This window comes from Cinclus cinclus, chromosome 23 (assembly GCF_963662255.1).
Source record: "Cinclus cinclus chromosome 23, bCinCin1.1, whole genome shotgun sequence".
In the NCBI taxonomy this organism is placed as follows: Eukaryota; Metazoa; Chordata; class Aves; order Passeriformes; family Cinclidae; genus Cinclus; species Cinclus cinclus.
In genome coordinates, this window is record NC_085068.1 from 3703598 (window position 1) to 3727081 (window position 23484).

The following is a 23484-nucleotide window of genomic DNA, read 5'->3' on the forward strand; positions in this document are numbered from 1 at the left end:
CTGCTTCTTCTAGTTCTCTCTTACCAAGTTGAAAAGCCTCTCAGAAGGAGCATTTTTGTCTTTTCCTGATGCCCCTTAGTGCCTTTCTCCAGCCTGCTCAGCTGGAGCTCAGTGGTTTAGCCCTCAGAGCCTGAGCCACCACCATTTCTGGAGAGGAAAAGAGGGTGCAGCTCAGTGGGGCCAGGACTGACAGGAGTGACCTGATAGCAGCAGGGAGATGGGCAGCTAGAAAACCACTTGGAAAACTGTAACAGAGGCAGCATTTGGACTGGAGAGTAGCTTGGATAGCAGGTACTGAGTCTGCAGCACAGGATGGCAGAAGCTGGAGGAGCTATGGGGCAGCTACACTACAATACAAAACATGCAATGGGATCATTCTTCAATGCTTAATTTTGATGATAACTTATCATCCCTAAAAATAAGTGAGGGAGGAAGTCAGACAAACTAGAGTGTGCACCTGGAAGCACAGCAAACCTTCAGGATCTCAGTTTTCAATGCCAACCTCTCCCCAAAGAGCACTGACCCATAGTGATGCCACCTTGACCAGAGCTGAGTGTTTAATGGAGTGCAAGGGAGTGACAGTGACACAGTGGCTGTGCTGGGAGGGTGATTCCCACGGTGCAGAGCTATGGAATCTTCAGAACAGAAGTAAAGAAGTGAAGGCAGATCCATCTTACAGAGTACAAGGAAAAATAACTTATGCATCTGAGGGCAGCATTGGAAATTATGATGCCTCCTAAGGACTTGCAGATACCCAGGCCTGAGGCATCTCAGCATGACTGAGATGAGAGATTTGTCAGCACAACCAACTCCCCAGCATCAGTACTGAACATCAGGCAATGGAGCTATGGTTTGCTTTATATATATATACACACACACACACACACATATATACATATATATATAAAGCACCTATCACCATATGGATAAACATTCTTTGGAGCCTTTCTGAGGGCAGAGGTAAGAACAGGAGTCAGCCTCTTGGCACCTCAGCACTTCTGTTTCTAACCAATTAAAAAAAAAAAAAAAAAAAAAAGAGCCACAAGACTGCTGCCAGCCTGCCGGGCTAGTGTTTAATACTGCTGCTCCATCAGGGTTGGAGGGAGACCTATTGTGAATGGCAACAGTTTGCACTGTGACTTCTCCAGCTGTGCTGCAGGAGTCACAGGAGGGCAGTGGAATGCAAAGGCTCAGACCTGTTACCAGTCAAAATGTATCAGCAGCAGGGAGCTCCCATGAGGAGAGAGTGAGCTTACTGTGCACAAAGCTCTCTTTCTCTCTCTCTCTGTGCTTAAGGCTGAGTCAGGGACCCTTTGGACTCTTCCCAGACGACCAGACAGAAATATGTGTCAGTTATAAATACATCACTCAGCTGGAGGGGTGGGGGGTGTGGTTGGGATGGGAGAATTTAGAACCGGTGCAGGGAGGAGAGGAAGGAAAAAGACATCTTACATTTCCAGCACTGGAAAGAACAGTTTTGACCTCACACAATAAGTCACTTGACCTTTTCAATAGTCTTATCTGGCTTATGCCCCATCATCTTTAACACATCAGAGGGAATGTTGGCTGGCCAAGGGTTAAACAATCCCACACAGTGGAGAGCAAATCTGCAGTCTGCTGAGAAGATCCCAGCCACATCACTGATGATCTCAGAGTCCAACTTGGAGGAAGGAAGCGGCGTCTGGGTCTCACACATCACTCAGGGCCTGCAGAGAGCCAAAGACAAACTGTGATGGACCTACCATAGCTCTACCAGTCCACAGCAGAATATGAATCACCACCTCTGCAGTACAGTTATGGGATTTTCCTTCATCCCTAAGACACTCTCAGGAGTTTTTTCTGGAACCTGCAGCTGCAGCCCAGTGGCAAGATGACAGAACAATGTGGAAATACAGACTATCCTTCAAGAAGCGAGACTGAACTATGCTGGAACATCCCTTCTTTACCCTCTGGTTTGTGCTAGAAATCACAAGCACATTTTATCTAAGACTTTTGGAGCTTTCCAGTGGGAAACACCAGTTCTGCAGGCTCTTGGACCTGGCTTTGACAGGTGAAGTAGGAGTAATCTGTCATCAAGGCATGGGACATCAGCTCAGAGAACAGCTCCTAAATAAACTCTAGTCTTCCCTGTCTGACTCATACTCTGCTCTGTCATGTTCTGCTCTGACTTGCCCATAGAAATCTTTGCGACTGCAAGAAATCCTCAGTCCTGGCTACTCACACTACCACCTCATCCTTGAGGGAGCACAGTCTGGCTTACCTTCCGTGCAAACTCTGGCAGAATGAATGCTGCCCGGTGAATATCAGAGTTGTAGTATTTCAGACTCCTCTCCTCTACTTGCTGCTGCGAGAGCTGCTGCACAGGCTCCCGGAAATTTGTGTTCTGCAAAAACAAAGTCAGGTAGCTCTGACCATTTGGGTAAAGAGACAAAGGCTGTGTGATGGGCACCCTGATGCATGGCAGAGAGCTGAGATAATTCACAGGAAAACAAATAACTTTCTGTTCTATATGAGGTCAAAGGTTGTGCGCAGCCCCAGTACCAAGGGCTGGGGTTGATGCTCTGTAACTCCTGTAACCAGCACTTATGCACAGATGTCAGTGCATGAGGTCAGACTGAATGAGCCACGTGCCAGATGAAGCTGTGAGAGTGCCTGAGCATCCAAGAGGCAAGGCTTTGCTCTTCAAAGGAGAATCCACGTTTGTGTTTTGTTTGGCACCGTGCCTGCTGCCAGCATCCCAGATTAATCACGTACAGCAGCAATGCTGGGACCCCACTGACCCATCTGACTGTCACATTGAAGCAGACTGGGAAAAGAGTAAACTTCAGTGGTCTGACAGAGTTACCAGCCCACAGCCTAGCACTGACTCTCACTTGGAGGCCTCTGCGAGCAGATTATCAGTCACAGGCTGCTTCTTAGCAGGTGCCCACTCCATAACAGTCAGCATCAAAAAGCCAAAGCCTTAACACGCTCTGGAAATTGGTAGTGACTTCTTCCCTTCCAAGTTTGTTGCACTAGACAAAAATGATGACCATTTCTAAAGCAACTGGTCAATTCTGCACTTCGTTCAGCACTGACCAAGCTGCATTGCAGCTCTGGAGCAATGGGCTGGCGGAGCCATGCCCCATCATGAATCTTAAGGTCCCACAGCTGGGAGAGTTCAGTGCCATAGCTCAAGATCTGGAATGGACAGCCTCAGGAAGGCTTCTAGGGAATGGAAAAGGGCACTTGAGGTGCCTGCAACTCACCGGGTTCTTGCTGCAGAGCATGAAGCCAATCTGCCCGCTGGGATACGTGGGGATGGTGCAATAGGCATATTCCACAACCGGGAACAGAGACTTGCAGAACTGACGCATCTCCTTAATGAGATCCAGGTGCAGCCACTGGCACTCACCTACAGGGAGAAAGGAAGTCAAGAGGCAAGGTGAGAGCTGCCCCTCTTCTCTGCACAGAACTGTGCCAGGTTAACAGTGGTTCCAAGCCTCAACTTGTACAGCTCATGTAGTTGCAAAAACAAGACGAGACCCTTACGCCAGTTTTGCTAAGCCCAGTCCAATAATGGAGCTGACACAGACAGATCAAAACCACTGCTTTCCCTGGGAGATGTTTTACTCCCTGCATGACATCTCCCCAAGAAGAGTCCCCTCTGTGCCTCACACTTGGTATGTAAAGGTCTGGCATCAGCCTCTGCCCAGGGACAGCATCCTCACCTTGGCAGCAGAGAATCCCATCTTCTCGCAGGGCCGTCTTCATCAGCTGGTAATAAGATTCTTTGAACAAACTTTCTGCAGGACCTGGGAGAAAGGTGAATAAAGAAAAGTTTTGAGCCTAGGTAAACCCCCAGTCTGCATCTAGCAGGACAAAACAGGTGGGATTTTAGCTTTGCTAAATATCAAGCCCAGGTCCTCTATTAAACAAAGTCTTAGCAGCTGCCTCTTGCTTCACAGAGCATTTTTTAAGCAGAACTCCTGCTCCAAACTGCCTTTTAGAGATGCCTCTCTCTGTGCTGGCAAGAGACTGAAGGTGACTCAGACTTATCGATGGGTTTCTAAAATGAGGTGCTGTATCTACTTTTTGTCCCTCTCTACCTGAGTTTCTCCCTTCAGGAAAACAGCAGCCTCACCACAGCTCTCTTCAGGGTAGGGGCTGCACTAACAGTGTGTGAGCCACTGTTTATCAGCAGGCACATATGCAAAGCTGCCCTTGCCAGCATGGTGCTGTATCCCCTTGGGATTGCTGGACTCAGGGAACAGCTCTGCCACGAGAAATAGTTGTTGGAGTTGAATTTTGAGGAGAGAAATGTAACAGCTGGCTTGAAGGCCTGCTAATACAATTTTATGGTTTCCATCCTTCCCTTTCCCTACTAAAAGAACCAAATTGGCAACAGTCCTTTCACTTGAAAGGATCCTGAGCAGGCTGGCATAACTTCCAAGAGGTAGGCAGAAGAAAGAAAATGAAGGAGGTATGTGGAAAGCAGTGCCCTTTTATGGCTAGAGTTCTTACCCATGGGGTCAGACGAGTCCGTGATAATCACATCAAAGGCTTCTTGATTTTGTTTCATGAACTCAAAACCATCTCCCACATGCAACGTCAGCTTAGCACTGGAATACCCCACTGCCATCCCTGGGAGGTATTTTTTAGATACCTGGATCACATCCTGCAACACAGACAGCACAAGTGGATCAGAGAAGCAGCTTACCAGACCCTTCTTCTCAGCCTACTGTGCAGTTGTGACTAGAAGAACAGCACAATGAGCCATTTCCTTCCATACCTTCAGCTCAAGCCTGACTTGCCAGTGAAAATCCACAAGAGCTGCCAGCTTCTTCAGCCAGCAAGCTCCTCTCAGCCTTTTCCTACAGCCTCAGGGCTCAGTGACACTGTTGGTCTGTCTACGCCAAACTCAACAAAAACCTGGAGCTTCAAAAGCTCCTTGAGGAACTGAGCAAATGTGATTACAGGTCAGACTGCTCTGTGCTTCTTTTCCCTACAGAACATCACTTGCATAGGTGATCTCAGCTAAAATCAACTTATTTTTCTTCCTAAGATAAACCATGCCAGCAGGTTTCTGAATGAAAGATGAGAAACATCCCCCATCTCTGCACTATAGCCATTACATCAACCTCTCTGTAAGATAAAGTTCTCTCTAAAATCATTAGACAGCCACTGCCCCTGGGCCCAGCAATTGTACTGAACGCTACCAGCTTCTCATAGCTGGCAAAAACAAAAAAAAATATGCTGGTGTCAGGCAGTGTTTGTTAAAACCAGGGACGTTTGCCTACTTAGCTGGCAGACAGAACACACAATCTCATATAGCAGTATTTCCTGTTCTTAACAGAGCTTTGCTTTTAAGCAAAACTTTTCTGAGAAAGTAAAATACCAGGCTGAGTAAAGTAGAATAAAACCGGCTGAGAGCAGAACTGGGAAAAGAGTAAACTTCAGTGGTCTGACAGAGTTACCAGCCCACAGCCTAGCACTGACTCTCACTTGGAGGCCTCTGTGAGCAGATTATCAGTCACAGGCTGCTTCTTAGCAGGTGCCCACTCCATAACAGTCAGCATCAAAAAGCCAAAGCCTTAATACGCTCTGGAAATTGGTAGTGACTTCTTCCCTTCCAAGTTTGTTGCACTAGACAGAAAATGATGACCATTTCTAAAGCAACTGGCCCATCTATCACAGAAGCAAATCCCTGCTGCTTATTTCCTGATTTTGGTTGCAAGAGACTGCTCAACAAAGCAACCATCCTCCTCGGCCAGGAGCACTCTGTTCGGCAGCAAGAGAGAGGGGAAAGCAGCACCTCCACAAAGTCAGGGCACTCCTCCAGATCCCGTGCTTGGCTCACGTCTGCCTGGAAGGGCCTCAATCGTATGTGTGTGAAAGAAATCACATGGAAGAGGCAGCCAGCTGCCACGTAGATGACTTGTAAGGCAAAGAGGTGGCGCTGTCATTGTCACGCCAGCAGAACCAGCAGCAAACGCGCCCGGTGCTGACGAGAGCCAGCAGGTGAAACCGCAGCTCCCGTGGATGCTGTGAAGTCGGGCTCGTTTTGCTGGGCAGCCCAGCCCGGCCCGAGGCCCGGGGCTCCTGCTCGCAGCCGGGAGCCCAACGCACCTCATCGATCTCGCACTGCACCACGGACTCCACGGTCGGGTGTTTGACCACCTCTCGCAGCACTCCCCCGTCGCCGCCGCCGATGATCAGCACCTGGCAGAGAAGAGGGAAGAACAGGGGCTGTCAGCGGGGTCGGCTCGGGGGAACTTCAGCTGCACGGCCGAAGGAGAGCGGCGCGAAAGCCCAGCGGGCCCTCGCTGCGCGGAGAGCGGAGATGAACCGCGGGGCCCACGAGCCTGGCGGCCCCGCTCGCCCGAGCGATCCCCCGGCCGCGGCAGCCCCGCCAGGGCCCGGGGCGGCTCTGCAGACCCCGGCTGGAGGGAGCCCGAGCTGGGGGCCGGGAACGACTCACCTTGCGGGGGTCGGGGTGGCTGCAGAGGGGCAGGTTGGCGATCATTTCCTGGTAGGAGAACTCGTCCCGCTCCGTGCACTGGATCACCCCGTCCAGGACCAGGACGTTTCCGTACGTGGTGCTGGGCAGAGCGGGGAAGCGGGGTTGGAGCCGGCCTGGGGCCGCGCTCCCCCGCCCCCTCTCCGCGCCGCCAGGCCCCAGCGCATGGCGCTGAGCGGGCCCGCCATCCACCCACCTCCCCGGGCCGCCCTCCCGCACCTGCGGAAGACGAGGATCTCCTGGTAGCGGGAGCGCTGGTGGTGCAGGAGCTCCTCCACCTGCAGCGACATGGCCTGGCCGGGCCACAACCGGCACGTCTCGCGGAACCAGCCCTCGCGGATCAGCGCCGCCGCGCCGCGCTCCATGCCGCACCGGAGCGGGGCCGCCGCTGCCGGGAGCGGCACCACCTGCGCTGCGCTCCCGCCGCCGCCGCCGCCGCCTGACCCCAGCGGCGCGGGAGCCGCGCGCAGGGCCCCGCGCCGCCCCGCCCCGCCCCGCCCGCCGCCATTGGCCCGGCCCGCCGTGACGGACGGGCCACGCGGGGCCACCGGGAAAGGGCGCGCCCGAACCGCGCGGCCGCAGCCCTTGGGCCGGCGGTGCTCGGGAGAACGGCAAGACTCGGTCGGGGGTTTAAAGGGGTGGTTGTAAGGAGCGTGGAGTGTGCTGGAGATCGCGAGGTCGAGTGGGGAGAGGAGAAGAAAGGCTGAGGGAGTTGGGCCTGTTCAGCCTCGAGAGGAGAACGGTGAGAGGGCACCTTATTGGTGTGTGCAAATATCTAAAGGGAAAACGCCACGCGGAGGGAACCGCGCTCTGCTTAGCGGCGCCAAGCGCTGAGACACAAGCGACAGGCAGAAACTGATGCACGTCAAGTCCCAGCCGAGCACTAGGAAGAACTTTCCTGTGTGGGTGACCAATGGATTGACTACAGAGGGTGTGGAGTTTTTTTCCACTGGACATATTCGAGACAGATCTGGGCACAATCCTGTGCCGTGTGCTCTGAGATGACCCTGCCTCAGCAGGCAGACTGGACCAGATGCCTTGCTGTGCCAACTTCACCCATCCTATGATTCTGTGGATATCACAAAAGCAAATTCAGTTCTAGTGCTGGTGGGCCCAGGTGAGGGCTCAGTGGCCTCACAGAACATGGTGTGTGCTGTGAGGAGACTTTGGGAGAAATGCACCAAGGTTCTACCGAGAGCAGCTCTCCGACCAGGTTCCACAAAAACCTCAGTATCTGCTGCACAACAGTAAAACAACCTCACAGCAGGGGACTCCAGTGCTACAACTTCACAGGCACAACCAAGACAACAAAGAATGTTAGATAGCTGCTAGCCACTTCCACTAGAGATATTTTTAAAACCTTTTGCAACTGGTAAAGGAAAAACAGAAAAAGACTAGAATTCGGATCAGCCTTGAAATGTCACTTTCCTTGCAATTTAAAGTAGATAATTTAAAGCACAGAGATTTTAAAATCTCCAGGGCCAGTGAGTGGGGCTTTTACTAACACTTACTTGTTCTTCAAGTTAAAGAAACAGCAAGAACTAGTAAAGCTGACAAGGAAGGAACTGTCAGCCCCTGCAAATGCACTTGGAGACAATTGCTGTTTAACTGCCTACTTACAAAACCATTTTCCAATATTCAGCCATCCAAGCAGATTTTATAAGCAGAAAGAGACTCTGTTCTACCATTACAATGCTGCTTTAGTCAGGCACTGTTCACACTAAGATACCTAAGGAGGAAAACCCTCCTCTGTTCTTTCCACTCCCTATTTCCCAGAAACAGGGGAAAAGACTGAAAACAAACTAAATCTCAAGCCTCCTCCTAGTCTTTGTAAAATAAAGCCCTCTTAAAAATGTCATGTTCCCTACCTCTCCATAGCAATATTACCAACTGTCAGAGGTCTACATGAGCATGAACTCTGTCACTGACCCATCAAATACTGATGATACTGTTTCTGATACTCTTTCTACAAAGACTTAAAGATAACTCACTGTATTTAAAACTTGGACATGTTAGCTGAGCTGCAGATCCAGCTGCAGCACAGAACCCTCTGCCTTTCCCCACTACAGAACTTCCAATCACGTTTTTCCCTTCTGCCTAATGCTCTTACTTGCACTCTGGAATTTTATGGTGAAATAATTGGTCTCCTATATCTTTTTTTTCCCTTAAAATAGAATCTTTCCATTAAAATACACAAACATTTCCATTAAAAACACATGACTGTGAGGTAAACACTCTTTTTCTGTATTACCTTGTCTTGTAAGAGATGAGCTGTGCAATTCAATTTGTAAGCAAAGTCTATAATGAAGGACACTCTGGCCTCATTTCCTTCTCTGAACAGCTGGGGATTGAGTCAAATCTACTGCATCTCTATTATTTCTGTGCTACCTTTAGAGATGCCAAGAGATTACTCCCATACTCCAAGGACATGCTGGTTCTGCACTTCAGGCAGGTTCAAGAAGTGACAAGTTTAGCCTAATTGTGTTTGAGGACACAGGATAAACTTTCAAAATTATAAACAAAGCAACACTGAGTATAATTAGGAAAAAAAACAACAATGTGAACATAACAAAAGTGACATCAATTAAAATGTTTTTCCTTATGGAAAAAAAAAAGGATTTTTAATGGTTTTTAAAACTTTCCTGTACAAAAACTGATCAATACTGGCATTTTCTTTCCCATGGTGGCAACACTTAAAAACCATTGTTTCATCCAGCAGCAACTTCCACAGGTCCCATAACAAAGATTATCTCTTCGGCCAGTGATGTGTTGAACCCCTGCAAAAGAGTTAAACAAACACTTTAACTCTTACTCTAAATTCACTCAAGACTGAAAAGTGACCACATTACAATGATTCTATCAAGAGAGGGTCCTGAGGCAGACAGCACTCTTTTCCCTCCAATACTGCCCTTAGGTAGTGTTGCTCTTTTATGACTAAGTAACACATAATAATCAAATCCTCTAAGCTGAATACTAAGTATCTATGCAGAACAAGAAGTTAACACTCGCAGTACTGTTATTCCTCCCAAGCTAGGCAGATGTTCTCTCCACTTCCACCTATCTCTGATCAAACAAAGCAACGTCCACACCCTTTAACACAGACTTTTACCTCAGCATTTCAAACCTTCCACCCAGACTTGTCTTTGATTGCATTAATCCTAAATTGTTAGGGTTTTCTTTTTTTTTTTCCTTTAAATTGATGTCAGGGTGTGATGCACCTCTTCCATTAAACATATGTTAAAGCACCACAGCAGAGGACAATAGCTAAGCTCTGTCCATGGCTCTGGGGCAGGGTTGTGCCAACACTCCAGCTGGATGAGAGCAGGTTAAAACCACACCTTTCAGCTTTCCCCGCCAGGTAGGACATGCTCCGGTTTCCAGACTGTTGAAGTTTGTTAGCTCCAGCAAATTTCTGTACAAACAAACAGAACACCACCACAGTGAGGTTCCTCCCAAGTATATTCCATGAGATTCATGTGCTGCCAGATCTTTCCAATCTCACAGAAATCTGACTTCCCTGAGCTGGTCACAGACTTCCCTAAGTATGCATAAAGAGGCAGCACAAAACATGATGTTTGTTCACCAGCAAACCATGTTTTGATTGTTTCTGGGTTTCTTCTTCTTTTCAATCTCAATTAGCAATAAGCTAAGTAAAACATTTCTGAGCTGAGACTGTTCCTAATAACAGTACTTGGAGGGGTACATGAGCAACACACAAACCTGACATGTCCTGGAACCACTGGAATGCCTCTGACTTTTGAGAATTTAATTTGCAGGTTTGCTATGGTCCAAATGTCATGCTTGTGATGTACAGAGGCATAGGTGTGAGCATAGGTGTGTGTATGAATAGGTGGGAAACAACAAGAAAGTCTTGAGGGACTCCAAGGAAGCTGCTCCTGAATTGGAAGAGGTAATAATCCAAAGCATGAACTTGTGAATGGAAGCTGCATCTCAGCAGCTATTAGGGAACATTCTGCAGATGCAGAAAATATCATGTGCCCTCCCAGGGAGCTCCTGGCTGTGTACACATGGTCACCCACATTTCTGTTCCTCCTCTCATGACAGGTCCATACCTTGCCTGTGTGAGCTTGCTTGGCAGGATCAAATTGTGGCAACTGTTTTGATTTGCTGCTTCCTAACAGAGAGAGGAGAGAAGCTGTTACTAAAATTTTCTATAAAGAACAATGCATTCCACAGCGTTCCTCTGATGATATGGAGGTTTCACTACAGTCTCCCACACAGTAAAATCCAGAACAATCTTTTAAGGGCAGGATATGTTTTTTAATAGATGCTTTTATTACAAAGGAGTCAAATCTCCTTTGCCTCTTAGTTCCTGGCTCCAATTCGACAGATAGAGAAAAGAAACAAAATCCAAATCCACAACCCACTTGGCCAATAGTTTCAGGATTTTGTTCCCAAATCAGAAAAGGAATACTGAAGTGCACATTCCTCAAGTCCATTTCTTCAAGTATTTCCCCACTATAAGGTAAGCACCTTGCAACAGTTTGCACTGCACTGGCACCCACACTCACCCAGCCTTCCCAAGGCTCAGCTGGTAACATTTTCCACAGCGTGCAGCACTCTAGCATGGGCTCAGATCTTACCTGCAAACACTTTGAAGTTGGAATTGCTGTAATCAAAGGGGGTAAACTGCCTCGGTGCTTCCAGCTCCTCTGGTTGCTGGGGGGTTTTCTGCCTTTTCTTTTCTTGTGTTTGCAACTCTGCTCCTGTTTCTGCTCCCATTTCATTTGTATCTCTCTCCCTCTTCCTATTAGCTTGTTCCTGCTACAAAAGCAACCCAAAGAACACAAAAAAAAGGTAAATTGAAGAAAGGAGAATGAAACATCTCATTGGGCAAATTAACTGCCCAATGGAGCCAGGCTCCAGTGACTGCTCCTGCCTTCGGCAATAATAGCATTGGGAGAAAGCTCTGTGCTCTTCCTGGGGCCTAAACTGCTGGGTTTTTTTCCTCCTCATAGTAGGGACTTTTATGAAAAGTCAAATTGTCATTTCACAGGACAGGGGAAGCTGAGATCTGCTGTGGCCCCACTGGCATATTTGGGGGAACCTCAGTTGCAGAACAACTGAGGAATCTTAAAGGAAGTGAAGAGCAGAGGTGAATCAGTGGAAAACATTCCCTGCTGAACACATGGAGGGATGTGGTGATGTGCACAGCACAATTAGTAGGAGCCTGTTGTTGCACCCAGGGCAGCAGCACAGAAATACTACTATCAAAACACTGTCATTCAGGTATTTCAGTTACAGGGCTCAGAGTTTCATTCTGAACTATGTTATAACAGTCAACATGAGCAATGGCTGGAAGGAGGAATTCTGTGACATACCATGGCTTGCTGACGAACAGATATAACTTCTTGTACTGGCTTTTTATGCAACTTCTGTGTCTGGACCTGGGCAGCTGTGGAGACAAACAAGCATTACTGTAAAAAGCAGGAGTAAGTTAGCCAGGGGCTTAGAAAAAGCAAGCAAAGCAGACTGTATCAAGTACAGAGTACAAATGTTATCAAATAATGTCATTCATCAGGAAATCTATCATCATGCCTTGGGAAAAGCATGCTGGCAGACAAACCAAGGAAGGGAAGAATGGCTGTACCTGATTGCTGGGCTGCTTTCTTATTGGTTTCATTCTTGGACTTCTTCTGTACTGGTGCCTGACTCATCAACTTCCACCGATTGCTGATCTGCAATGAAAAAATATTACCTGGAAACACTTTGTTTAAAGTGTTAAGGCAAGAAGCTGTTTATAAACTTGCTAACACATGCTGGTCTTCATTAAGAGTACAAAAGATCAAATTTGACTGTAAAAGAGATTAAGATCTGCTGCACCATGTGAAGTAAAACCAAATGCTTTAGAAGTTCGAAGCTACAAACAAGCCTTGAAAACAAATGCAGATACTTTCAGTAGAGTTTTAGCTTTAACAGACAGGGACTATACAGCAAAATGTCTCCAATCCCTGGTTTTTCAAAGGATACAAATGTCACAAAAAGTGTTAAGTTTCTCAAGAAGTATCCAAGGCGAATAAAACTATATTGCTGGGGCTCCTGATGGAAAATAAACTACTTATTTGCTTCTTTTGTACTACTTGGCAGGAAATTTTAGCACCAGTCTTACTTCATAAATTTTCGATGATGGGTCAAACTTTGCAGATTGTGAGACATAGGCAGAATTCTCCTCTGGAGGTAGATACTGTAGAAAGGAAAAAAAATTGCTTTAGACAGCATGTGACATTTAGCTCATTGCTAAAATGTTACTTGTTGTAAATTAATGAATTCATTTGAAGAAAAATTCTACAGAGAGAACACTTGTGGAAAAAAAGAAGTCATCACAGCTACTGCCAAGAGAAATATTAAAGAAAAAAACAATTAAAAACCCCTCCCCACAAAACCAAAACACCCCCAACAGACCAACTGTCAGCTGCACACCAGAAAAAATGTTGGTACTATTTTCTAGTAATTTACCACTCCACATGTATAACAGCATTGTTCTCCTGATTCTTTATGAGAGTTAGAATCAGCTCACTAATCCTACCCCATAAAGGACACATGAAAAACCTAAAGCTAGCTTTTAAAAACATGGTGAATGATCTGTTTACTATGTAGAAAGACTTATATCCAAGAGGTATTTAAATGTGTTCTGAAAACAAGTTCACACATGTGTCTTCACAAGGACAATCCCTTGATTCCAGTCAGGCAGCAGCAGCTGATGCTCTGTCAAGCCCTTCTGATATGCCTGGAAACCTAACCCATGGCATCCCTTGCACTGGGTAATTTGTGTCCCACCACTGGGAGATTTTACCATTTTAAATGGATTTTCAAAGGACTCCATTATTAGCTGAGCTTTTCGCTGTGCAGTGGTTAAAGTCCTCTTATTTCCTTCGTTTTCATCACATTCCTTAAAAGAAAGGAAAAAAGGAAGAAATATTAACACAAATATTCTTTTGGTTTGGCTAATGCCATTTCATGCCATGCTGCTTCTCACTCTGAAATCTCACTGACAGAAGTGACCCTCCAGAGACATGGAATTAACCTTGCTGGCCTCCTACCCCAGTTGTCTTGGTGAGGCCATATACCTGTCAAAATTCAGTACCGTTGCCATGCATTCCTACCTTATTTCTTTCAACACTTCCACACAGTTTTATCAGATTAAGTTTGTTTTATAATATTTCAATACTGACACTGTCACAAACATACTGCTTACACTGAATATGCTGACAGTGGTAGTAGCAACAAGACATGTTGACTCTGGCTGACTGTCTTGAATATCCATTGGCTTCTCACTGTCTGAAAAGAGACAAACATCTTCCAAAACTGGTGCAGGGTCTGCATGAAAAGGAGATAAAATTTTTATTAGAGTCTTGTGTACTTTACTGCTCTTTTGTGTCATGAGGTTTCCCTGAAACTTTTTTCAGGACTGCTTATTTTCCTCATGTCAAAGATTCATCACTGCATTATTAGCATAGCTTTCAGCTTAACTCTAAATTACCCAAGGCAGAGTTATTCTGAAAATCATCCATAGGAATCCGTGAACTGTCATGTGGTCCAAAGAGGGCATTCTCCAGCTTCTGCAGAGAGATTCAAATTATGAATGCCATTAATCCACTATGAATACATTATTTTCACACACTGCAGAGACACTTTAAAGAAAATTCTAAAAAATGGGATGAAATTCAGAGATGGAATATTCTCAGTGTAGTTCCTGTGCCAGAGTAGATTCCATCTGGTACCAAAAGCCTACCTGTGCAAACACTCATCAGCTAATAAGATGCTGCACTTCATACACATGAGAGAGAACAAGTCAGCCTTAGAAACTCATCTGAAACCTCTCTTCTTACAGCTCAGTCAGTATATTCCAACATTCATAAAACTGTCCAGCAGCAGAGTGTTTGCTGATGAAACCTTAAGAGCTGCTTTATGGTGGTTTGTAAAACATGAGTTTACAGCTGGTAATATTATGAGTCTGGCACAGAAAAGTACCATTAAGCTAAAGCAGAGCAATTTGTAAAATGGATGAGGGAAGCAATTTACTAGCAGGTAGAATTTTGATACATATTTTTCAAGTTTAAGGCTTAAGACAGTAGGTAAAAGTATGCAAACAATACCTCAGGGTTGGGTAGAGGTGCTCTCTTTTTGGCTGCCAAAGTAATCTCTGACTAGAATGGGAGAGAAAAGGTAAGTCATTTAAAATCCCCATTTCTTCCAGGCTGGCCACCTTAGCAATGTTTTCAACACATTTATTACAAGCTAGCAGGTTAATAAAATGACTTTCTTCTCCTTCAGTGTTTGCACTTGGCAATACATTTAAACTCCTCACACAGAAAGGCCACGTTCTTGCTCACAAATAATTTTTGTCACTACAGGATGAAAGCTATATTAATATCAACATGCTGATGATATATTTCAACTAAGGAACTTCTTACACCTAGGTTGTTTTTTTGCCTCACCATAGCTGTAAAACATTATTGAGTCATTTACATGGCCAGCAAATTCCACAAGGTGCATTTCTTTCTCACATAGGCAAATGTGATGTACAGTTTAAGATAAACTGCATTCTGTTCAAGCAGTGTCTGTTTGTTTACTTGCTCCAGTTTTCCAGGAAACTACACTGTGTCTAAAGCACTACACAGTAGACAGGCAAGAAGTTGCAACAAATCTTTCTGCTCTACTCTAGAACATTAGATTCAGTGTTCAAAAAGCAAACTTCAGCATACACATCACCACAGGTCACACACCATTCAGATCCAGGGCCTGGCTTAGGGAATGCCAGTGATTAGTCTCCTGTGTGGTACAAGCTACTCCTACCTTGACAAGAGGCATCTCCCGGGCCTGCTGGATGAGCAGATGCAATTCATTAATCTGCTGGCGAACAAGTGGTGGGACAGGGTTACAGCAAGCAATGATACCCTGGGTTTCTCTAAAGAGAGAGGAGGAAAATTCAGTGTGCTGTATTTATGGCTGCTATGTTGAGCATTTGAATTCAAAGGATGTGCAACTGGATATAAGCACCATCTTGACAGTGACAGAGCAAGACAAGTCAGATTAATCTCTGTGATTAAATTCTGCACCAGGTTTGTGCAGATGAGTAGAAGCCATCAAGTCAGCTCTCCTCTCACTCAACTTTTCTGTGGTCCTCAATCGTCATTTCATTCAGTATTCACCTATGAAAGCTGAGCCCAGCAGCAGACCTGCCTTTAAAGATGTATTTTTATTATTCTCAGGTATGGTTTTAGGTGATGACTGCCAAATGTTTGAGGAAACTATTGTATAAATTGGGTGTTTTAAGAGATCTGTCCCTTGCCTTCCCCACTCCTTTAGGAATTGCAATAAAAATCCAAGTAAGTTTTGGGGGCACTCACCCCCTCTTGCTCTGCAAAAGTGAAGGTATCTCAGAGGGAATGTGTGACACAGAGCAATGCAAAGGAATATTGTTTCTTACTGCAGTACAATCCAAGTGATGCATCCCAGAAGTCTGGAGACTTCTGAAGGAGTATTACTATTTATTTCTCTTCCAAACTGAACAACTACAGAGAAAAGCAGTACTGACAGGTGGAAGGAAGGGACCAACTGCAGAAGTAATTACACACTTGGAAGTAATTTGCTAGATATTAAGATCAAGTAAGACTCACAGTGTGAACAAAACTTACTTGGGCAGCTCCTCTGCAATCTTCAACAGCATATGATTTGGTAGCACATATCTACAACAGAGAGGTGGTATGAATGTAATGGAATGTGAAAAACAAAAATACCTTCAAAAGTACTCAACTTTGCCCCCATTACAAGGTCTGAGATTATGAAATTGGTTAATAAGAAAAGAAACATAACAGAACTGTGTAACAAGCAGCCTGATGTAGTACAGTAATTTCCACAGGTAACAAAGCAGTCCCATCTCAGGGGTAGCAGGGGCATAATTCAAGAGATTTACTGGAGTATTAAGCCATAAATCCATAACATAAGTCCATAACAAAAGATTTCCTACCCTGTGCTCTCGTCCTCTTGACGTGCTATCTTGTCTCTCCATGCAAACAGCAGCCTAAATGCTGCCAGCTGCTGGGTATCAAGGTGTTTTTTCTGCTTCCTGTAGAGATCAAGGTAGGATTCATCTGTAAAGAGGGGCTTGATGTATTTCTGGACAGGAAAAAAAGCACTCATGAGCTTTCTGTTTTGCCTCTCTCAGACATAGAATCTCACATGGACATCAATGATACACTCTGAATACACTCTGATATAATGTGTCTTTGAACTTTTTATCCTAAACTATTGGTAGGAATCTACTCCTGAAAAACACACATCTCATCCATTGTTAGGGGAAATCCACCCTCATCAGATCCAGGAGCAGCTTTACTATCTTCAAGTTTGACTACATCACACAAAGCCTACTTTCATACACAGGGTTTTCCACAGGCACAATACAGTTGTCTCAGAATGTCCAGTGAGGCTTTGAACTTCTAGGAACATCCAGAAGAACTAGGTATGTAACATCTCTCTTAGAAAAGATACACCTGAATGCATTGTGATGCCAGGGAATACTAGCATTCAAAAAAGAGCAGGAAGGCATCCAAATCCAAGGATCTTAGCTAGTGAAGGTGACTGCACATGACTGAGTCAGAGTTTATACAGATGTTTTCAGACAAACAAAAAGGAAAAATACATGGAATAGGCAAAGGACCAGAATTCTCTCCTAATCCCGTACTCTGATCCAGGTAATCAAACAAGTGAAACCTTACCTTCAGGCAGATGTCTCTGCTGCGCTGCCATACAACCTGCAGCTGTGTGGGCTGCTCCTTCCCTCTCTCCCACAGCAACTCCCTCATTTTGTCATAGATGTAGAGCAAGTAGTGAGTGTCATCACGGGCATACCGGATCATTTCCTCTGGCAAAGGGCTAGAAAAAGAGCCACAATTACAATAACACATTTCAGCTGTCCCACCAAACGGTCACTTTTCTCTTAAAAGGCATATTAGGGCAAAATGCAAATGAGACATGCCAAGAACTAACACAGAAATTCTGTTTTCTTACTGAAGGAATCTCTCCAGATTCCTGTTTGTGTGCAGGAGAGCAGGACTGCTGTGTAGCTAAGTCACATGGCAGAACTGCTTGCTATGGTATTTGTCATAGCTCTTTTCTCCCAGCAGAGCCTACAGATTTGAGATCTCTGTGGTATGCAGGATGCATCTGCATAGCAGAGATCGCTGCTCCAACACCATCTGCTCTACCTTGCACAGGTGAGTAAATGTTTTTGTGGGGGCACTAGAGGAGCAAATTCTGCCTCCATAACGATCCAGTGATTAAAAACTACTCCTAAGAAGTGGTCTTCCAGATTTTCATTAGTTCTTTTTGGAAAGATCTGCAAAGGTGAAGTAATTTTCTAAAAATCATGGGGAGAATGTAACACTCAAAAATTTTGGTCACAGCCAGGTAAACGCTGTGCTCGTTCACTTTGAGATTAATCTATAACTATGGGTCCTGCAGGTAGAAGCTCCAGCAATGCAAACAAGGAGAAGGGCCACCTCACAGCTCTAGCCTATTTAGGGGTCAGTTTTTACCGTATCCTCCAGTCAGCCAGCTGGTACTTCTTGTCAGCATCTACACTGCAATACAGCTTTAGCAAGTGGTCCAAAGAATGTCTGCCAAGATTGAGGAGACGAGCAGCCTGGTGAGTATCAAAGACATTCACCAAGTACAGACCAAAGTCTCTTTGCAGCCATTCCACATCTGAATCAGCACCATGAAGGACCTTGAAAAACATAAAAATTTGGGAATGATATGAAGATCATTTCTACTCCAGGCTGTTAGTGCTGTGCTTTCATACTCATGCCTAGGACCAGATTTCTTTTCTCTGTTTTTTACTGTTAAGTACAGAACTACTAAATAATTGCATCTGGCAAGCAGTTCACCACTAACATCAAGGAAACACACTCCTCAACAAATTATAGTGAAAAGCAGAATCAAGTGACCAAGACGGAGCACACAGTGTGATTTTAACTATAAGAAAGCTTAAACTAAAACAACAATAGTAATTTTTAAAAAAAATCTGGTGAATTTGGCAGCTGACCTTCACAATTGCAGGGTCTGTGAAGGTCTCATTGAGGATGTTCATGTCACTGCGCAGTTCCAGTGTATCAATAATGAAGTCTTCTGTTCGGGTGGAAATTTGCATCAGACATGTCAAGCCAAGGAAGCTCCTGTAGGAGTGGTGCTGAAAACAGGGAAGAGAGATGTAAGCCAGGAATCATTACAGAAACAATACTATAAAATAAACAGCATTCCAAACGAGGGAAGAAAGTGCAACAAGGACTTCTTTGAGAAGAAAAGACAATTGGATGAGCAAACTTTCTCGTTGCAGTCACTAAGATGACATTAAAAAATGGGATTAATGGAAAGAAGAGCAAATTCACTAAGAAATGTGCAGGCAGCCCTGCCACTGGCAAACTTCTAGTACTGAAAAAGTTTAATTCAACCTTGTAGATAATATATGATAGATCAGGGGTCAGGAGTTGTCTTTTCACATCGGGGTGTACAAAAATCAGGAGAAAACCACCCCTCCTTCCCTACACCAGAAGAATGTAACAGTCTCCCAGCTCCTAAAAGTACACGTGTAACTTTTAAATAGAAAAGGCAATTGGATTACCTCTAAGTCCAAGGCAAATTCTTTACAAGTCATAAGCTTTTCATTTAGTTCCACCAACTCATCCAGTGTGGTGATAAAATGACAGGGTGTTTCCTCAATGGGCCTGTACATCTGCCAGAGCAAATGAATTAGGCATGGCATGTTCACTGTCAACTCCCAATCCCAACTTCCACCCTCAGACCTGATATTTGTCAAGTATGGCTATAAATATACTGCATCTGTAGTTTAAAATTAAAGTGGGCACCAACCTGGAGTTCAGGTTTCTTGAGAACTCCATCTGGTGGAGAAAAATGTTCCAGTTCATACTGGTAAGGGTGAGCAAACCTGTGGGAAATTAGGAAGAGACAAGCACAGTCTAAATTCCAGTCCTCTTTCTGAGGACAGAGCACAGAGGCTTTGACAGCTATGGTAGTTTCCCTATTCTGTCTCTTTTTAAGCAGAGGTTTAATGTAACTGCAGAGGTCTAAAGCAAATCACACACAACTTAGTGTGGACACAAACACATGCAGAACTGTTATACATGATGAGCACCAGTACAATCTGACCACACAGATTCACCCAGGGGACTCCAAGCACCTTGCTGTCAGGTTAGTTTCTTACATGTCTTGCTCAGTTTTCTGTGTCCTCTGCTGATGTATGAAGTCTGCCAAAGCAGCTGGCACATCCAAGTCTTCAGGGCGCTCCTTTCTCTGCCGTCCACTTTTTGTGAGGGCTGAACAACCAATATGAAATAACTGGACTGGGTCCCCCACAAAACATGTTCTCAGCCTTCTATTATCTCCCTCTCCACCCACCACAAGAGTTTATGATGCATCAAAAAATCTTAATTTAGTGCTGCTTCTTTTGCTGTCATTTTGTACCTGAAATAACAACTCAGTTACTTGTCTGCTTTTAGGCAAGACACAAGGTGGCTTTGCTCAAAAGCTCGGACGGAAATTGAAAAATCTTCAGAAAAACTTTTCAGTCATTCCCAGTTACTGAAAGCACAACTGTGTCAGTGCAGAATACAGATGAACTGGCAGCAGCAGAATGAGACAGGATGTTACCAGCAGCTTTGATAAAGCACCAAAACCAAAGGCAGGTCTCCCCACACACCTACTGCAGATCACTCATCTGAAAGAATATCTGTAAAGCCAACTTGACTAATCAAAACTTCTCATGCAAAAGTCACTCTCATATATGTTCAAGCTGGTAAAAAGCAGCAGCAGATTATCTGTTTGGAACAGATTATTTGCTGTATATCAGCAAGAAGATGCTGTTTGCTGACCTACCCTGACATCACACATATGGAAACAGTGTCACCAAGATCACTACACCCAAATGTTCAACATCTGCTATTTGTTTTTATAGTCAGTGACTTCTCCTCCAGACTGAGGACAGGTGTGTGTCAAATACTTGCAACGAATTACAAAAACAATTAAACCCCTTACCTTCAGGCAAAGGCTTCAAAGCATTTGGTTTGATAAAAAGTTTAGGTACAAAGGGAGTGTTGGAGTTGTCAATCTTTTCACGAAACTTAAGCTGTGGTCGAGAAATATTCTTGGCATGAAGCAGTCGGAATGTTTCAGACTGAGTTCTCTTGTGGAATTCTCCTGCCTATTTAAAAGAACCAGTGGTAAAATCAACATGACTTATCAGACATTCAGAGTTTCTTTTACTCAGTCTGATCCAACATTCAGAGAAGGAGTTATACCCCAAACTTAAAACAGAGTAACTTTTTTTCAGTGAGGAATGAAAGTATTGCAACTCAAGATACTGAATTCATAAGCACAGGAAAGGCTGTTGAGCATGTGAAACTGAAATGGCAATTGAAAGCAGAAAGATTTCAGAATAAAGTTTGAATGAACAGGAAAAAAAAAAAAAAGAAGAGGTACTTAGAATGTGTGAAAAAACACAAAAGAACATTTAACTACTCCACTGGAGAACTGGTAGTGCAATGGCTGGGAGAACAGCTGAGCTAACAACCAAATTGAGCATGGGGGGCCTCACCTTACGGTTCCAGCTAGAAACAATCATCTGTGGGGGCTGTAACCCAGCTGGCAGGACTGGCTGCTGGTTTCTGTTCACTCCTGATGCTTCATCCAATAAAATACCCTAAAATCCAGAAAAACAATGTGAAACACCTGTGAAATCACCACACTCAGACACTCTAGTCAGACTAAATAAAGAAAGTCGTGTAGGTAGGTACCTCCATAGACATCTCCCCCAAATTCTGTGCAACACAAGACAGACAAACATGGGAGGAGTATGTTGAGCATCAAGAGTGGGGAGAGTTTCTTCAGAGAAGCACTCTAAAATGTACAAGCATGTTCTCAGGCTGTAAGGATTTTACGTCAAACTGTATTTCATTTCCTCACACATCCCACGTTACCTTCCCTCCCTTTGGCCCACCTACCTTAGCTGCTGGGATCTCTAGCCTAGCATTTGGAAGGGTTTTTAAAATAAAAGGGGAATACATCAGATTGAGGAAATAGTGATTAATTGTAAAAGCACTACCACTAAAGTTCTGGCAACTGAACACTTTATAAGAACCACATCCAGAAATAAGTTGCTTACCACTTTTTCTAGAATGACATCATTGGAGTCAACCAGCATATCAAATTTATCTTCCAGCCCTGTCACTTTGCTGGAATCTTTCGTGAGGCTCCGGCAGCCGTGGTACTGCATCACCTGGCTCATGCTTGCAAGAAAACAGCACAGCTGTCAGCAATCTGAAAGCAGGCAATCTAAACACTAAAACACCCAATTCTCTTTAACCTTCTAGACTTCAAAGTCTGAAAATAAATCATACTATAGGTATCACTGCATGAGCAGTAAATAGAAAAAGCACCTTTACAGTATTAAGTGTTAGAATTAGCTTTGCACAAACGTGACTTTTAAAATGGACAGCCTAACGTGTTCAGCATCAGGTGCTCCTCTCTGCACAACTCTTCACGGCAGTCATTATGAAAGGCCCTCTTTAGTCTTGTCACTTCAGCTGCCCAAGTGCTAGAGAAGCAGCTAAAACCAGATGTGTAAAATAAACCACCTTTTACCTACAGCAAGTTTGGAGTTGCCAAATAAAGGGGCTACCTTCTAGTTTGGATGGAGAACTATCAGCAAGAGCTCAGAGATGCAAAAGGAGCCTTACCAGTGGAGCAGGCGGTCCCCCTGTGTTTTGCAGTATGCACGGAACCCAGGGAAGCTGCAGTAGAAATCATACTCATCACCAGGCTGGGGGAGCCCATTAGATGCCTTTGTTGCAGCCACCACTGTGCTGAGAGCGTACTGTGCAAGAACACCATTATCAGCATTTTGTCAGTATTTAGTTTCTATTTACTCTGGATACTCTTTAATAGAAATGTACTTTGCCTGGATGGCTGGAAGTGCATGGTTCTAATGTGTGGTATTGTGGGGCTTTTCACCAGGAGTAACTTCACATAGTAAATTTAGATAGCTTTAAATTATCAAAGTCTAAAAACTAGTGATGAGGCACTGAACAGGCTTCCCAGGGAATGGTCACAGTCCCAAGGCTGCCAGAGCTCCAAGAGCATTAGGACAATGCTCTCAGGTACAAGGTGGGATAGTAAAAGGGTGTCTGTACAGGGCCAGGAGCTAGACTAGATCTTCGTGAGCCTTCCAACTCAGATTATTCTACAGTTCTAAATCAGCAGGTACGCAGATAATTACTTTATTACTTTAACAGAACACCCCACATCCCTGCAACGCTTCCTATTTGAGACCTGGCAGCCATTCCCTCTCTGGAAGCAGCATCGTGCATAGGTAAAACAAACGGGGCCTGACGCTGCGACTTATAACGCCAGGGGCAATTCCCATCGCGATAGGCCCTCACGAGGGTCCCGATTCCTTGGCATTCCCGGGAATCCCCGGTGGCTGACAGGGCCAGGGCCCGACTCAGGCCGGTAACAGGCCCCGATACACCTCTCTGGCCTCCCAACCCGCCGTCCCGGCCCACACCCTCCCTCTCGCACTGGGGACACCCTACGGGTGTCACCCGCTCAGGCTGGGATCGCCACGCGGCCCCCGCGGGACAGAACTACAGCTCCCGGCATGGCCCGAGCGCACACGGCACGCCGGGAGCGGTAGTGCCTCCCCCACTCCCCCTACCCCTCTGTGACCTCACCTTGACAAAGGCATCGGGGCTGTCGAACCCAGGCAGGGCCGACATCGTGCTGTTTCCTTCAGTGTCCGCGGGCATCCCGGAGCAGCCCGCCCGCCCCGCCGGGCTACCCTCACGGGCGGCAGCCGCCATGTTGGTGCGCGGCGCTCTCGCGAGATTCGGCCAGAGCTGCGAGAACGGAGGCCTGGCGGCGGGCGGGGGGGAAAGCGGAAGGGCGGAGAG

At 45.4% G+C, this 23484-nt stretch overlaps 2 protein-coding genes across 3 annotated transcripts; both read right to left on the minus strand.

Annotated features, from left to right (window-relative positions):
• Nucleotides 1-1407: 1407 nt before the first annotated feature.
• SRM (spermidine synthase) lies at nucleotides 1408-6864 on the minus strand. Its single transcript, XM_062507628.1, has 8 exons — nucleotides 6719-6864; nucleotides 6461-6581; nucleotides 6109-6201; nucleotides 4504-4657; nucleotides 3711-3794; nucleotides 3249-3394; nucleotides 2261-2383; nucleotides 1408-1706 (listed from the first exon to the last, which is right to left on the minus strand). Exons 1-8 carry the CDS (start codon nucleotides 6862-6864, stop codon nucleotides 1689-1691), a joined length of 885 nt encoding a protein of 294 aa, XP_062363612.1. The 3' UTR covers nucleotides 1408-1688.
• Nucleotides 6865-9142: 2278 nt separating this feature from the next.
• Nucleotides 9143-23394, minus strand: EXOSC10 (exosome component 10). 2 transcript variants are annotated; one of them, XM_062507627.1, is made up of 25 exons: nucleotides 23266-23394; nucleotides 22273-22409; nucleotides 21699-21822; nucleotides 21132-21236; nucleotides 20573-20738; nucleotides 19743-19854; nucleotides 19391-19466; nucleotides 19143-19253; nucleotides 18567-18710; nucleotides 18058-18248; nucleotides 17239-17395; nucleotides 16491-16639; nucleotides 16159-16209; nucleotides 15317-15428; nucleotides 14617-14667; nucleotides 14001-14079; nucleotides 13716-13837; nucleotides 13314-13409; nucleotides 12630-12704; nucleotides 12111-12198; nucleotides 11842-11915; nucleotides 11104-11284; nucleotides 10573-10634; nucleotides 9838-9911; nucleotides 9143-9276 (listed from the first exon to the last, which is right to left on the minus strand). In XM_062507627.1, the coding sequence occupies exons 1-25, from the start codon at nucleotides 23392-23394 to the stop codon at nucleotides 9246-9248; spliced, it is 2697 nt and encodes an 898-aa protein (XP_062363611.1). In that variant the 3' UTR covers nucleotides 9143-9245. The 2 variants fall into 2 exon arrangements, with proteins under 2 accessions (XP_062363611.1, XP_062363610.1); XM_062507626.1 differs by lacking the exon at nucleotides 9143-9276 and having other exon boundaries at nucleotides 9292-9911; nucleotides 23266-23367.
• Between the last annotated feature and the right edge of the window lie 90 nt (nucleotides 23395-23484).